The 14847-nt window shown below is 60.8% G+C and overlaps 1 protein-coding gene across 1 annotated transcript in view; it reads left to right on the top strand.

Annotated features, from left to right (window-relative positions):
- Positions 1-13428, top strand: part of ADAP1 (ArfGAP with dual PH domains 1) — a 49807-nt gene extending 36379 nt beyond the window's left edge. The window contains exons 5-11 of the mRNA XM_044233615.1: positions 4816-4928; positions 5512-5658; positions 11424-11507; positions 11695-11757; positions 12299-12370; positions 12557-12785; positions 12868-13428. Coding sequence (XP_044089550.1) covers positions 4816-4928; positions 5512-5658; positions 11424-11507; positions 11695-11757; positions 12299-12370; positions 12557-12785; positions 12868-12896 — 737 coding nt within the window. The 3' untranslated portion in view covers positions 12897-13428. The remainder of the gene's footprint in view (positions 1-4815; positions 4929-5511; positions 5659-11423; positions 11508-11694; positions 11758-12298; positions 12371-12556; positions 12786-12867) is intronic.
- The last annotated feature ends 1419 nt before the right edge of the window (positions 13429-14847 follow it).

Genomic DNA, 14847 nt, shown 5'->3' with positions numbered 1-14847 from the left:
CACGCCCCACAACCTCTGAGGGCTGGCCAGCCAGGTGCCTCTAGACCCAAAGCCCGTGCAGCCCAGGGGTGGAAGGGGGCAGGCCCCCAGCCCCACGGAGCTCCCTGCCGCCAACCCCAGTCTGGCAGAGGGGAGGAACAGGGGCACCGGGGAAACCCCCGAGGCTCCCTGACCCTGCGGAAGCACCAGGGGATTCCTGTGGGCTCTTGCTACTGTCAGAGCCCTGTCCCAGCCAGGGGCAGGACATGCCCACCTGGCCCCTCGCACGAGGAGGAAGGGAGACGGCCTCAGGAATGGCTCCGGCCCTGGGAGCCATGTGAGGCCTACGGCTTGGAGAGGCCTTGGGGACCTGCAGGGAGCATGGTGGGCGTGGGCCGTGCCACCCACAGCGTGTCCCGCCGGGCCTCCCAGGAGCAAGGGCGCCAGGCACCAAAGCTGGATGTGAGGGCAGCAAGAGGGGTCACAGAGGAAAGGCCGTGAACTCTGCCAGGGAGGGAAGAGGGCTCAGCCCTTCTGACAGGAGAGGGAGGTCCACTGTCCGAGGAAGAAATGGGGGGAGCGGGGCCATTAGCGGGTGAAGGCCCCAGCGGGACAGGTGTGGTCTGGACCACGCCAGGCACCAAAATCCGAGGAAGCTGTGGGGGTGGGGGGTGGGCGCACGAAACATGCTTATCTGGAAGTATCTTCCCCTGGACGTGCCCTGGGCGGGAGGAAAGGGCCCGGCTGGCCGAGAGCTGCCGGACCCGCCTCCCCTGGTCTGGACGGGGCGCCGGTGCCCGGACTGTAGCGTTCCTGCCCAAGACGCACAGCCTCGTCTTGGCCTTGAGGAGACGCCACACAGACCCCACCGGAGGAACCCTGAGCAGAGGGACTGACCAGCAGTCCTCGGGAGCGTCAAGGTTGAGAAGCGGCCAGCACGTGTGCTCAGAGGTGTCGTGGGGCAGACGCGAGTGGGAGTAGCAGTGTCATCCGGGGTGACCGCCCGGCTTGGGGCCCTGTCATGGCTTCCCTCAGGTCGTGTGCATCAGAGCGCCGACGGGCCAGGCATCAGCTGGTGTCAGGGAGTGAGGGCCATGGGGAGGCTGCAGAGCCCGGGGCTCCAGGGGGCACCAGCCTGGTGCACCCCGCCCTCGGCCAAGGTCACGGGTGTGTGGAGAGAAGGGCCCCCACCCTGGCCCAGCTCACAGGGGTGACCCTGGAGACAGCTGCTCCTGGCTCCCTCCCCACACTGCCCCGCCTTGATCCACAGCCTCAGTGGCCGCCTTTCACAGACCAGACAATGCCCCCTGTTGTCCCAAGGGCCAGGCCGCCTAGGCCGCCCCCAGTCACCAACAGACACAGCACTTCCTGGTGAGGTTTCGGACCCCCTCCCCCTGCCTCCTGTCTGTGCAAAGCCGGGCTGGTCCCAGAGCTGCCGCCCTGCCCCGCCTTTGTCCTGAGTTTCCCCGGGGTGGGGTGGTGGGGGTGGACAGAGAGCCTCAGAGGGCTGCGGGGCCAGGGCTCCCTGAGGGACAGAGCCTGCCCCCCCCCGTGCCTCAGTTTCCCCTTCGGGGTTGTCGTTGGAAACACTGACATCAGGTGTGGGATGCCCAGCATCCCTGAGGCATCCCTGGGATGGCTAGGGCAGGTGTAGTCAAGGGAAGGTGCTGTGGGGTTCAGCCAGATGTGCTTCCCCGCCCTCCCACTACTGGATTTGCTGTTGGCCACTTCCTGGCAGCATCCTCTGCGTGGGGACCGAGTTTGGGGCACATGGACTTGGCCATGCAGGAGGTTGTGCTGGGCACCCGGGTCAGCCTCTCAGGGAACAGAACTTATAGGCCTGAAACTAGGTCCTGGTGCTTCTGGGAAGGTGATCAAGGTGGGCCTCAGTTTCCCTGGTGTCTCCCCAGGTCCTGGCTCTATGCCCAGAGGACACCTTTTAACCGGCATCCCCTGGCAGAGGCCGCATGGCATGGGTGCCCGTCTCTTGCCCTGGGAGGGCAACCTGTGGTGTGAGCCACCCAGGGAGCCCTCCTGCCCCTCAGAGCAAGGCCATGTGAACATGGGTTTCTGGGTCGTGTGTGAGGCACGTGGCGGTTCCTCGTTGATTGAGACGGGGTCTTGAAGTGACTCCACCGTCCTGCAGGGCCTCCAGCGAAAGGCGTGCCGTGCCTGTGTGTGCCTGCACCTGGGGCGGGCTGTTTCGTGGCAGGGTTTGGCCATTTCTGGGGGAACAGTGGCCTCTGGTCCCCACGGACAGTGCTGAGGTTCCTTGTGCTTCCTCCAGGTGCTCCTCAGGCAGGCTTCCAGGAGGAGGCAGCCAGGGAGGCCCCAGGGAGCAGGGTGGCCCTCCCAGCTCCCAAGCAGGTGTGCCTGGCATGCGGTGGGTGCTGGCTTGGGGTAGGGCCCAGCATGTAGCAGGCGTGGGCATACTGTAGGTGCTCAGTGAATGCGGAGTGAAGCATCTGACCTCTGCCCCGGACTGGCCGCTCCTTTGGGAGGAAAGGAAATGGCCCAGCTGCAGGCCTACACTTCAGGAGGCACCACTGGGTCCTGTCCAGTGTGGGCTGCTGGGGGAGACCCCTCTGGCAGGGGTGCGGTCGGCAGGGGCGTGCGGGAGGGGGGCAGCACAAAGACCCTGAGGCTGTGTAGACAACAGCATGGAGCCCTAGAGTCCGCAGGGCCCCCCCCCCAGTGTGACAGGCAGGCCGCTGGCTTGGGCAGAGGGCCAAACGGGTGTACCTTGGATGGGGCCAAGTCAGGGACCCTGGCCAGCGCCTTTCTGAAAATATTGCTGCCACTGTCGCGGTGCCTGAAATTAGGCCTCCTGGCGGCTGGCTGGCGGGCAGCACACGGCCCAGGAGCCAGACGGACTTGGGGCCAGCACTTCCCTCCACCCGAGGCTTCCAGCCCAGCCTGCACCAGTGGGAGTGTGGGGTGGCCGGCTGTGCTGTGTCCCCACCCCCAGCCCACTGCCTGTCAGGGCCTGAGACGCTGCTGCCACCTGCTGGGCCCGGCAGGCAAGGCAGGTGGCAGGGGTGGGGGTGGCTGGGCAAGGGGGCCTGCGGGCCAGGAGTCCCAGCCAGTGCCGAAGGTCAGTGCTGGCTAGCAAGGTGACCTTGGACCAGGACCTTGCATCTCTGTGCCTCAGTTTCCCCTCCTGTACAAGGACGATGCCGACTTGGAAGTCCTTCTGGGGCCACCAGGGCTCATGTGCTTGGCCAGGGCCTCGCCCTGGGCACCGTTCAGAGGTGCTGGCGGGCCCCCCCTTGCAGGTGTCAGGGCTCCGGCAGCTGTGCAGAAGCTGCCCGTGAGCGCTCCCCTGTGTCGATTGCAAGGCTGACCTGCAGGCCAGTGGACTTGGGCTTCAGCCTGGGCGGACTGTTCATGTGCTCGTTCAGGGTAGGCCCCATGTGGGCCTGGGGACCCGGTGGTGGCCCTGCTCCCTGTGCACACAGCGGGGCTGTGCCTGCTGCTGCTGCTGTACGGAGGGGGCCCAGGGGTCCAGGCTCCTCAGCGTTGGGAGGGGACAGGCCCCATCTGGTGCTGTCCCACGGCAGACCGAGAGGCACCAGCTGCCCCCTCCCCGATGCCAGGCTGCCGCCTTTTATGGCCGCATGTCTCGGGAACAGAGAAAATAGCTCCTTGTGTCCGTGGTGTCAGGGAGGGGCTGCCAGGCTGCAGGGGCGGGGCATGGATCAGGGCCTCGAGGGGGCGTCCGGCACGTGAGCTGGCTGCGGCTGTCAGTCTGGGCTCAGTGCCTTGGCCGCACAGCCTGCACCAGCGCGGACCGCCCATCGGGTCTAGCCTTCTCCTCCCATCGTGGGCTGGCCTCGGTGGGCGCCGCACAGCGCTGGGAGCCCCTGCGGTGGTGGGACGGGTTTCCCGGGGTGGGGGGCGCCCTGAAACCCGGTTATGACTGCTGGGTGGTCTGCATGGGAACCACAGACCCTGCCTGTGACCTGTGAGGCCCCAAGGAACGTGGGTGTCCCCAGAGCTTTGGTCCTGGCGGGCACGGTTGAGCTCGGAGTGCGGCAGCCTCCTCTCCCGCCCAGCCCTGTGGAGGGACAGCGTGGGGACACACAGGTCAGGCTCCTTGGGCACAAGGTACTGGAATGGGCGTCACCGACAGGAGCGTGGTGGAAGTCACGGTGGCACGGCAGCAGTAATCCCGTCTGACGGCTGCAGGGCAGCCGGCCACAGGGCTCGTGCCTCCAACCTGCAGCCTGACTGGTGCATCTGAGCTCGGAGCCCCAGAGTCAGGGGCTGGAGTGCAGGGCTGGGCAGGGCCGGCTGCTCCCCACACCTCTGGTTTCCATGCTCCCTTCTCCTTTCCCCTCCCAAGTGCGAGGACCCCTGCCTGTGATGGCCTTGGCCCCCCACCCCCAGACAGTTCAGGACCCTTGCCTGTCCCCAGACATACGCGAGTCCTATCCCTGTGCTGCCCTGAGGACTTGGCTGTGGGCACCTTAGTCTGCTCTGCACCCACCCTGGCTGGCCACACAGGTGCACCTCACGTGTTCACCGTGGGCCTGCACGCAGGGCAGCACACCGCCCCCCCGTCCCGTATTTGTTACGGGACGTCTCCAGAAAGAAGGAAGACACCCCAAGCGGCGGGGGCAGCTGTTGGAGCAGGGGTGGCCTCGGGTCCCAGCGCCGTGAACGCGTTGGGCCTGCGCCCACCAGGCTTCGCAGCCCTGAGGCTGACAGGTCTCCGGGCCAGCAGTCTGGCCAGCTGGCCGGAGCCCTCCCGCCCACACCCTCTGTGTGGGTCAGGACAACAGCCTCCACTCTGGTCCACTCTGACCCTCTGACCCACGCCCGGTCTCTCCCCAGGATACCGAGAAGGCTTTCTCTGGAAGCGGGGCCGGGACAACGGGCAGTTTTTAAGCCGGAAGTTTGTGCTGACGGAACGGGAAGGCTCGCTGAAGTACTTCAACAGAAACGATGTGAGCGCAGCACAGGGCCTGAGTGGCTGAATGTTGTCCCCAGCTGCCCTCAAGCAACGCCTGGCCTGGAGTGGCTGCCCCCTCCTGTGGGGACCCCTGTCTGTCCACCCCTTGGCCACAGTTGCTCCCTGGGGCCAGGTTTGGTTTGGTACTGCTGGGACTCCCGGGCCTGAGAGGGTCATCCAGGCAGTGAGGGGGAAAGGGCAGGTGGGCTCCGAAGGCCCTGTGACTGGCCCGGCCCTGCCCCACACAGACCAGCTCCAGGTCAGGACATCCCCAGGGACAGAGGCAGAGGGCATCCGCAGGGCAGTCCGCCAGCCCCTGGGTGGAGAGGAGAGCCGGGCTGGCAGGACAGGAGCGGGGTGGGGCGCCACACCAGAGGAGTGGTGTGCGCAAGGGGAGAGGAGCAGTCTCCTAGGAGTTGAACATCCCCCTTCCTTGTCCCTGGGGAGGGCGATGCTGTTACCCTAGACCTACAGATCAGGAAGCCAGGCCCAGAGACGGTAAGTAACTTCCCCAAAGCCACACAGCACTGCCGGCACCCACAGGCCCACCTGGGGCTAAGGCATGGCCTTGCTTCCAGGCCAAGGAGCCCAAGGCTATCATGAAGATCGAGCATCTGAACGCCACCTTCCAGCCCGCCAAGATCGGCCACCCCCACGGCTTGCAGGTCACCTACCTGAAGGACAACAGTACCCGTAACATCTTTGTCTACCACGAGGATGGGAAGGTGGGTGCCCGGGGTGGTTGGTGGGGGCAGGGAGCTGGAGCGCCCCACCCTGCCTTCCCCTGCTAGGGAGCGGGCTTGGAGCCCATGGGGGAGAAGGCGACAGGCTGGGGCCACGTGTGCCGTGTCCTGCTCTGTGGCCGACACACCCGCCTCCCTCCCAGATGCTCTGCAGGGCGAGGGGGCCAGGAGTCCCCCGCCAACCCCGCCAGATCTGTCTATTCGGCACGGGCGGCCCCTCCTCCTCATCACTTGGTTTTCCATTTTTACCTCCGCAACATGGCCCATGAGTTAAAAGGCGAAATGTGTCTGCGACATTTTAGAGACAGGGTCTGGCAACCTTTCTTTGTGTGTACAAATAACCTAAAACTCACCATTATCATGATGTTCGAGCATTTGGGTCTGGGCACATTCATCGTGTAGCTGTTCCCCCACCGGCTCCAGAATGTTCTATCCTGTCCCCATGACGCATGGCTCCCTACCTGCTCCCCCAGCCCAGGCCCCGCTGTCTGCTCTTTGTGTCTGTCAGCCTGACAACTCTGGGTCCTCGTATGCGTGGGGCCCCCGGGTGCGTCCTTCTGTCTGGCTGGGGTCCTCGGGGCTCATACCCACAGGGCAGGGGTCTGGCTGCTCCGAGGCTGAGCGATCTGTCATGTGCAGGCAGAACAGAGTCTGCCGGCTGCTCCCCTGACGGGGAGAGGGCCTGCTCCCACCTGGTGGTTTCCTGAAGGCTGCCGCTATGAACTTGGGCTACGACACCTCTGAGCCCCTATGTTCAATTCCTGTGATTATGTGGCCAGAGGTGAAATTGTGGGATCACTTGGCGATAGTTTTTTTTAAGATTTTATTTATTTGACAGAGAGAGATCACAAGCAGAGAGGCAGGCAGAGGTGGGGGGGGGGGAAGCAGGCTCCCCACTCAGCAGAGAGCCCGATGCGGGGCTCGATCCCAGGACCTTGGGATCATGACCTGAGCCGAAGGCAGAGGCTTTAACCCACTGAGCCCCCAGGCGCCCCGGCGATGGTTGAGTATCTGGAGGACCCGCCCCTGCAGTCAACGGCGGCTGCACACGTTCCGTTCCCGCCAACAGGGCACGAGGGCTCTCGTGTTTCCACGTCCTCCAACCCCCGTTTCTGGCTTCGGGCAGCCCCCGGGGTGTGAACTGCTTTCGCCTGCGCTTCCGAGGAGACGTGAGCACCCCCTGCACATCCCGCTGGGCGTCTGCTCACCTCCAGAGCAGGGTTTGTCCGGGTCCCACTTGGCCCAGTTTGGATTTCCGTTGTTCGCTTCTGGCGTTGAGCTGTAGGGCTTCTGTTCTCTGGATATTGGGCCCGTATCAGATCTGTGCCTGAAAACGTTTTCTCCCAATCTGGGGCTTGCATTTCACTCTGTGGAGAGTGTCCCCTGAAGCACAAATTTTTTTATTTTTCATGAAGTCCAATTTGTCTTTTTCTGTCACCTATGCCTGTGGTATCAGACCAACCAAATCCTTGCCATATCTGACGTCATGAATCTCTTGCCTCGTTTTCTTCTAAGATTTCTATGGTTTGGGTTCTATGTTTGGGACCTCGATCCACTGAGTTAAATTTATTAAAGATTTTATTTATTTGAGAGAGAGAGAGCACAAGGGTGGGGAGGGGTGTTGAGCAGGAAGCCAGACTTGGGGCTCGATCCCAGGACCCAGAGGTCATGACCTGAGTCACCCAGGTGCCCCTCCAGTTTTTTAATACGTGATGTGAGGTTAAGTCCAACTTCATTTTTTTGCCCGTGGATATCCAGGTTTCCCAGCGCCGCTGCGAAGACTGTCCTTTCCTAGTTAGTGCTGATGCACTTTCTCAACAAATGAGACCGATTTCTGGGCGCTCTCTTCTACTGCACTGGCCCATGTCTGTCTGTATGCCGGTGCCATAGTCACAGTCTGCTGTGACTTTGTAAAAGTTCTTCCCGTTTTGTTCTTGTTTAGGATTACTTGGCTACTTGGGTTCCCAGATATTCCATGTGCGTTTTGTCAAATGTTTTATCAACTAAGATGATCGAGGTCCGTTTTTCCTTCATTCTGTTCATGTGGTGTATTGCCTTCTTCAGTTTCATGTGGAGAATCCCTTGGATTTTAGGACTAAATCTCACTTGGTCGTGGTAGGTAGTCCCTCATATGCTGCTGAATTCTGTTTATGAGTATCTTGTGGAGGATTTTCGCATCAGTGTTCACAAGGGATACTGGTCCGTGTGGTCTTGTATTTGCGTCACGTCGGTCTCCAGGCTATGCTGGGCACGGTACCAACACCATACAGGGTGAGTTAGGAAGCGCTCTCTCCCCATCGATTGTTTTGGAAAAGTTTGGGAAGGACAGTGTTGGTCACTAAGGGTTTAGTAGAACTCACCAGGAAAGCCGTCAGGGCACGGCTGTTCTTTGTTGGGAAGTTTTGAGACAGATCCAGTCTCCTTACTGGTTCAGGGGCCCATTTGGATGGTCACTTTGTGATTTGGTCCTGGTGGGTTTTATGTTTCCAGGAATGTGTCCACTTCACCGACGTGACCCCGTTGTTGGTGTACGGCTGTTCCCGGCACGCTGTCCTAGACCTTTTCATTTCTGGTAGCAGCGTCCCCAGCCTTGTGTCTGATTGTCGTGACTTGAGTCAATTTCTTAGTCCGTCCAGCTCAGGTTTGCCGATTCACTGATCATCTTCTATCTTGTGCCCTTTGTGTGTGTGTGGCCTGCAGCTTTTTCTCCCTTGTTTGCTGCATTCCTGTTGTCTTCTGTGTTTAGTTTATGTGCAATGTTTGAATTCCCTCCTGATTTCCTTTTGTGTATTTTCTGTAGCTCTTTTCTTCCTGGTTGCCATGGGGATTACATTTAACATCCTAAATTTATAATCTTCTAAATAGAATTTATAGTAGTTTAACTTCAGTAACGTGCAGAAACCCTGTTGCTGCACAGCTGTCTGCACAACCCCCTTTTCGTGGTCAGTGTCAGTGTTTCATCTGTACACACTGTTGCCCCAAGACACAGTCATTCTGTTAAATGCAGTATTTCCTAAGGTAGGTATAAAGAAAGATTTGCAATTAAAAACAAGCTATAGTAATAGTAGCTTTTAATTCCTGCTTACTGTTTTCCTTAGAAGTACTAGTTTGTTTTGTTTGTTTGTTTGTTTTAAAGATTTTATTTACTTATTTGACAGAGAGAGATCACAAGTAGGCAGAGAGGCAGGCAGAGAGAGAGGAGGAAGCAGGCTCCCTGCTGAGCAGAGAGCCCGATGCGGGGCTCGATCCCAGGACCCTGAGATCATGACCTGAGCCGAAGGCAGCGGCTTAACACACTGAGCCTCCCAGGCGCCCCACTAGTTTGTTTTTTTAAAGATTTTGAGAGCGAGAGAGAGAAAGGGACAGCATGAGCGGGGTAGAGAGGGGGAAACGTGCCTCCTCTTTGGCAGGGAGCCCAACGTGGGGACTCGATCCCAGATTGTGACCTGAGCCAAAGGCATACTCGGTTTTAACTAACCGAGCCACCCAGTGCCCCCAAAGTCTTAGTCTTTTAAGTCACGCAGAGAACACAGTCGTCACGAAACTTCCCTGAGCTCATTTCTCCGTAGAGCTTCCAGTTACCACTGTCCCTCCTGTCATCCCTGGTCCTGGTCGTAGGGGAAAGCACTGCTCTTCCCTACAGCACGCGAGGGCAGCAGGAGGCCTGTTGCACAATGAGGCCTCTCATGTCGACACCTGCCCGTCTAACCCCTTTGGTTTCATTGTGAAAGATGTTGTACTTTGTCAAATGCTTTCCTTTGCTTTTTCTGCATCTATTGAGATGGCCCATGGTTTTTAAGTGTTTGTTGAGGCGACCAATCTGGCTGACGGGCTGACAAATATTGAGCCATCCTTGGATCCCTGAAGAAACCTACTTGGGGTGAGCAGCCCTTTCAGTGTCTTGCTGGATTGGGTTTGCTAGAAGCTGCTGAGGGTCTCTGCGTCTGTGTTCATCGGGGTACGGACTTGTTGCTCTTTTTTCACTGTGCGTCTGGTTTGCTATCAGGGTAACGCTGGCCTCCCAGAATGAATCTGGAAGCTTCCCTTCTATTTTTTTTTTTTGCTATGGTTTGAGAAAGCTCTTCACTCTTTAAGTGTTTGGGAAAATTCATTGGTGAAGCCATCCGGTCCTCAACTTTTGTGTGTTTTGAGTTCTTTGGTTACAGATTTCATTTCGTTACTAGTAATTGGTATGTCCAGATTTTGTTTCTTTCTGACCTGGTTTTGGAAGATGACATGCGGTATTAACAGCTTTTAGGTGAGACATGGCTGAAGGCACATGTGCCAATCTTCAGCTTTATCTAGAAGCCTCCACCCTCGTCATCTTTGGGACCCCGAGCCCAGGGTCCTTCTCTGTGTGTGGCATGATGCTCTGCAGCTGTATGTGCCCAGCAGCCTCCCCCACGGTCAGAGGGCTGGGTATGGCACCTGCCCGGGCTGGGCACTGTGCCTAGATACAGGTAAGCCTGTTTGCCATGGCTCTGGCCTCTGTAAGTGACTGCACAGTTCGCCAGTAGACACAGGCAGGAGTCAGAGAGTCCTACTTGTACTGAGGGCTGGGCACAGTGACTGTGCATAATGGGGGCGGACCACAACCCAAGGGTGATGGCAGGTATTGGGACGGCATGTGCAGAGGCCCTGTGGCCAGATGGAACAGGAAAGACCTGAGCAGCTGACAAGGCTGAGGCTGGCAAGAAAGGAGAGCCCGGAGAGCTGGGGAGAGCCCGGAGAGCCTGTAGCTGGGCTGTGGACTTCTGTCTTTATTGGAGGGGCAGTGGTTTGCTGAGAAGTTGTCACGGCCGAAGTTGAACTTTCACCGACCTGTCCAGCTGCTGCAGTTTCAGTGATCGGAGGGAGTCCCACGCTGGGGAGCAGCAGGAGATGATGCCTCCTAAGCCCAGGGGAGGGACTGGAGAGTTCACTGGTGACCGGGATGCGGTTGGATGTACCATGGGTGAAGAGGGCTGTGGGCAGAGCCCAGAGCGTACATCCTAGCCCGGATTGGGAACCCTGTGCCCTAGGTGGGGAAGACAGCATTGGGGTGCACACTGCAGGGCAGGGCTGGTGAGGAGGTATGGCTAGCTCCTGGGGGTTGGGGGGCATGCAGCAGGTGGGGGTGGCAGAGGAGGCATCATTTCCACTATGGTCTGGTGTGGGATGACCCCGTGAGCAGGAGTGGGCTCCGGAGCCCTAGAGGCGTGCGGGTGCTGGGTGGCTGGCAATGGCCAGGTGTTGGCAGGGGAAGGAGGTATTGGGCTCACCCAAGTGGGGCAGACTCCAGCGTCTGGTCGGCGGGGGACTCTGCCCGGCAGCAGGGGAGGGAGGGGCTGTGGGTCCACTCCGTCCAGCAAGGGGTTTGGCTCACACAGAGCAGCTCTCTTCCTTTTTCCTTTGGAGATGGGAGGCAGCAGCTCTGGGTGGATTTAAGAATAGATGAGCCTTGCTCTGGGCAACATCTTTGGTTTGTAAAAATAACCCCGCTGGAGAGAAGAACCACCCCATACCTGAAGCCGCATCAGGGCCTGGGGCCGGCTGGCTTGGACATCAGTCTCCCCCTGTTTGTCCCCTGCCCATCCCAAGTCGGCTGGCCCCAGCATGGCCTGGCTCCTGTGTGGAGCCATCGCTGTCCACCCAGGCTGCCCCCGGGGCCATCCCCCAGCAGGTCTGCCTCCCACCTGTGTTCATGGCTGCCCTCGGCTGGCACACAGGGGGCAGCGCTTAGGGCTGACACCCACTCTGACCCGCAGGAGATCGTGGACTGGTTCAACGCGCTCCGAGCCGCCCGCTTCCACTACCTGCAGGTGGCCTTCCCCGGGGCCAGCGATGCCGACGTAAGTGCTGGTGGCTTGTATCCGCTGGGGCCAGGGGGCTGGCCAAGGGCCTCCACATACCCCCCTCCCTTCTTCTGGGGCATGTCAGCTCAGCAACAGCGAGCCGGGGGGAGGGCGGAGGGGGCCGGGGACGCACTGGGGGAGAGTGACTGGGAGGGCCCAGGCCTGAGCCTGTCTTCTGCCCTAGTTGGTACCGAAGCTCTCCCGGAACTACCTGAAGGAAGGCTACATGGAGAAAACGGGGCCCAAGGTGGGTCTGACCGGCTGGCCCGAGCCCCTCGGAGATCAGGGTCTCAGCTACCCAGGGCTGGGGTGGCCGTGGAGAGTCCGAGTGCCAGCAACAGTCCCGGGCAAGGACTTCCAACACATCACTTTGGTGTGGATGGCCCGGGACCCCACAACCTTCTGTAAGCAGGGGCCCTGTGGAGCCAGGACTGTGGGGCTCTGGGTTGGGCTGAGCCTGCCTCATGCCTTTGCCCCCTTCCATTGGTCCCTAGAAGGGCAAACTCAGCCCCTTCCCTGCCTCGTGGACGTGTAGTCGTGGTAGCCTCACAACCCAGATGGGCTCTAAGGACAGGAGACCGGCAAGGAGGAGGAACTGGTGTGGTGGGGAGGGGAGGGCACGTACCTGGGAGGAACAGCATGTGCAAAAGCCCTGGGGGCAGCCTCGTGGCAGAGCAGGACGCGGCACCGCCCACAGAAAGCACAAATGAGCGAAGGATGAGTGAGCGCATGTGGGGGTGCCCTGCCTCAGGCTGACTGGCGGGACCCCGGCACTCTCTGACCCACAGCAAACAGAAGGCTTCCGGAAGCGCTGGTTCACCATGGATGACCGGAGGCTCATGTACTTCAAAGACCCTCTGGTAAGGGGGTCAGGGAAGGTCTCGGCCCAGGTCAGCTAGGGCCCTTGCAGGGTGGACGTCTCCGCTCCTACAACGTGGAGACCAGCTGTTGTCTGCTGGCCGCAGGCGGTGGGGATGGGTCTGGGCTTCCCCCACTAGGAGCACAGCTGCCCCCTTGCCTAGGGGCTGCCTGGCCTCTGCCCACAGGATGCCTTTGCTCGCGGGGAAGTCTTCATTGGCAGCAGGGAGAGCGGCTACACGGTGCTGGACGGGCTCCCGCCGTCCACCCAGGGCCACCACTGGCCCCACGGCATCACCATCGTCACGCCAGAGCGCAGGTTCCTGCTGGCCTGCGAGACGGAGATGGAGCAGCGGGCCTGGGTGGAGGCTTTCCGGAAGGTCGTGGACAGGCCGATGCTGCCCCAGGAATACGCAGGTGAGTGCGGGTGGGGTGGCAGGGACCGAGCCCAGCACCTCCTGGGTGGCTGTGACCTGGCTGGACGCCTATCCTTTTCCAGTGGAAGCGCACTTCAAGCATAAACCCTAACGAGAGACGGTTCTGGAGGCCCGAGGGAACCGGACTTGTTGGAAGTGGCCCTCGAAGAGGCAGCGGCCAGACTGGGGGGCTGCCAGATGGAGGAACCAGCTTCATGGCCCCGGCCCCAAGCGGCAGCCCCGGACATGGCCACGTGGGGCCCGAGCTTTAGCCACTAGGACCCTTTTCTCTGGAACCTCACTGCAGGCCGGCCTGACCTGCTCTCAGACCCCACCATGCTGCTGCCCACCGCTGTGACCCCTGCCACCCTCCCACCCTCCCTCCACTCCCCCCTCCACTGAACCACCCTTCCTCTGAGGCCTGGGCCCGGCCTCCTGGCTCAGGGCAGCCCGGCAGCCCCTCCCTACCTGCCCTTGCCCCCTGCCCGCCTGAGCAGGACCCTGCCCCTGAGCAGGAGGCTGGGCTGTGGGGACAGCGGGTGGCCTGCATGCCTCCCCTCCCCCTCCTGCCCTTCCCTCAAGTCTCTGTCAACAAGTATTTATTGAGCTACCTGCTGTGTGTCAGTCGTGGGGTCCTGGGTGCTAGCATGGGGTACAGCATCATTGTCCTCAACCAGCTGACGTGGCATGTGCCTGAGGGCCTGGGGGTCAGAGGCACAGGGGAGCTGCAGCCCACTGGGCCCCAGCATGCCTGGATGGGGAGGGAGAAGGGAGGGTCAGCTCCTGACTGTTGACCGCCACCCCCCCCCCACCAGCCACTGAGCCCTTAGAAGATGGAAGCCCAGAGTGTCCCCCATCAGGACCCAATGTGCCACTGGCCAGCCGGCACTTACAACCCTCGAGCATCCTCCCCAGGGGCCCTGGCTCCCTGTCCACCCTCGGTGGAGGGTTGCGGGGACAGAAGCAGCAGAAGCAGGGGTACCTGCTGGGTGATCTGGGTGGCCCCTCAACCCCCTCCCATACCCTCGGACAGCCCTGGACCAGCCCTTGAGAGGTACAGGAATCCCCAAGGCAGGGTGTCCTGTCACACCAGCCCTCATGTCCTGCTCCAGAGTGGCCCCTTATGTAGGTCAGGAGCTAGGGTGTGGGCTCTGGGTCCCTAGGAGGACCTACCTGCTGGCCTCTCATACACACCATGAAGTGCAGACGGACGTCCCCAGAAGGGCGCCCCAGGGCCTCTGCCTGTCCTTGTGGGCCCGACTCCCACCACCCCATCTCCCTGCTGGCCCACTCAGAATCATGTAAGCCTGGATGGGGGGGGACCAGCTGCAGGGTCCAAAGAGGACAGCAGCGCCCCCCTCACTCCCATCGAAGCTCCAGGCCCCAAGACAGCCGGGCCAGGGAGGTAGGACAGTCCCAGGGTCACCCAGGGCCCCTGCCCCCTTCTGCCCCAGGCAGGTACCCCCTCCCCAGCCGTGCCAGACGCCACCACCCACAATCACTGGCCTGTTGTCCGCACTTCCAAACAAGGACACTCAAGCCCCAGAGGCGGGGGGTCTCCTCCTGGTGGAAACGAAAAGCCAGAGGTCCCCGGGACTGCCCCTCCCCTTGTGGGGAGCAGCCCCAGCCACACGTTCTTGGGGACTGGCCTTCTAGACCCTCTCTGAACCAGATGCAAGGGTGTCCTGCCCAAGACACTAACATGTTAAAAAGAAATAGACACTTACCACTGGCAGGAGAATTTCTCCCAATGAGGCAGGAAGCTCATGGCCCACAGATGGTGGTCACTGTGCTTACCTCACAGGCCTTGGCACACCGGGTTGCTGGTGGCTGTGGCCTTCGGGCCGGCGTCCACATCCCTCACGCTCCTCCGTAGAGACGTGGGCAACCCACGGCCTGCACGGCTACACACAGGACGCCGCGTTCCCAGAAAATGACAGCGCCATTCACAACTGCACGAAAAACGTGGCAGTGCTCACAGGGAAAGTGGGATCAGGTGCACGGGCCAACTGGGGAGGGAGGTCTCCACGTGCTGAGGGTCAAGACAGACGCCACCACCAGGA

This window comes from Neovison vison, chromosome 14, assembly GCF_020171115.1.
Source record: "Neovison vison isolate M4711 chromosome 14, ASM_NN_V1, whole genome shotgun sequence".
Lineage (NCBI taxonomy): Eukaryota > Metazoa > Chordata > Mammalia > Carnivora > Mustelidae > Neogale > Neogale vison.
Note: the sequence above shows the minus strand (reverse complement) of the source record. Positions and strands in the feature narration are given on the sequence as shown.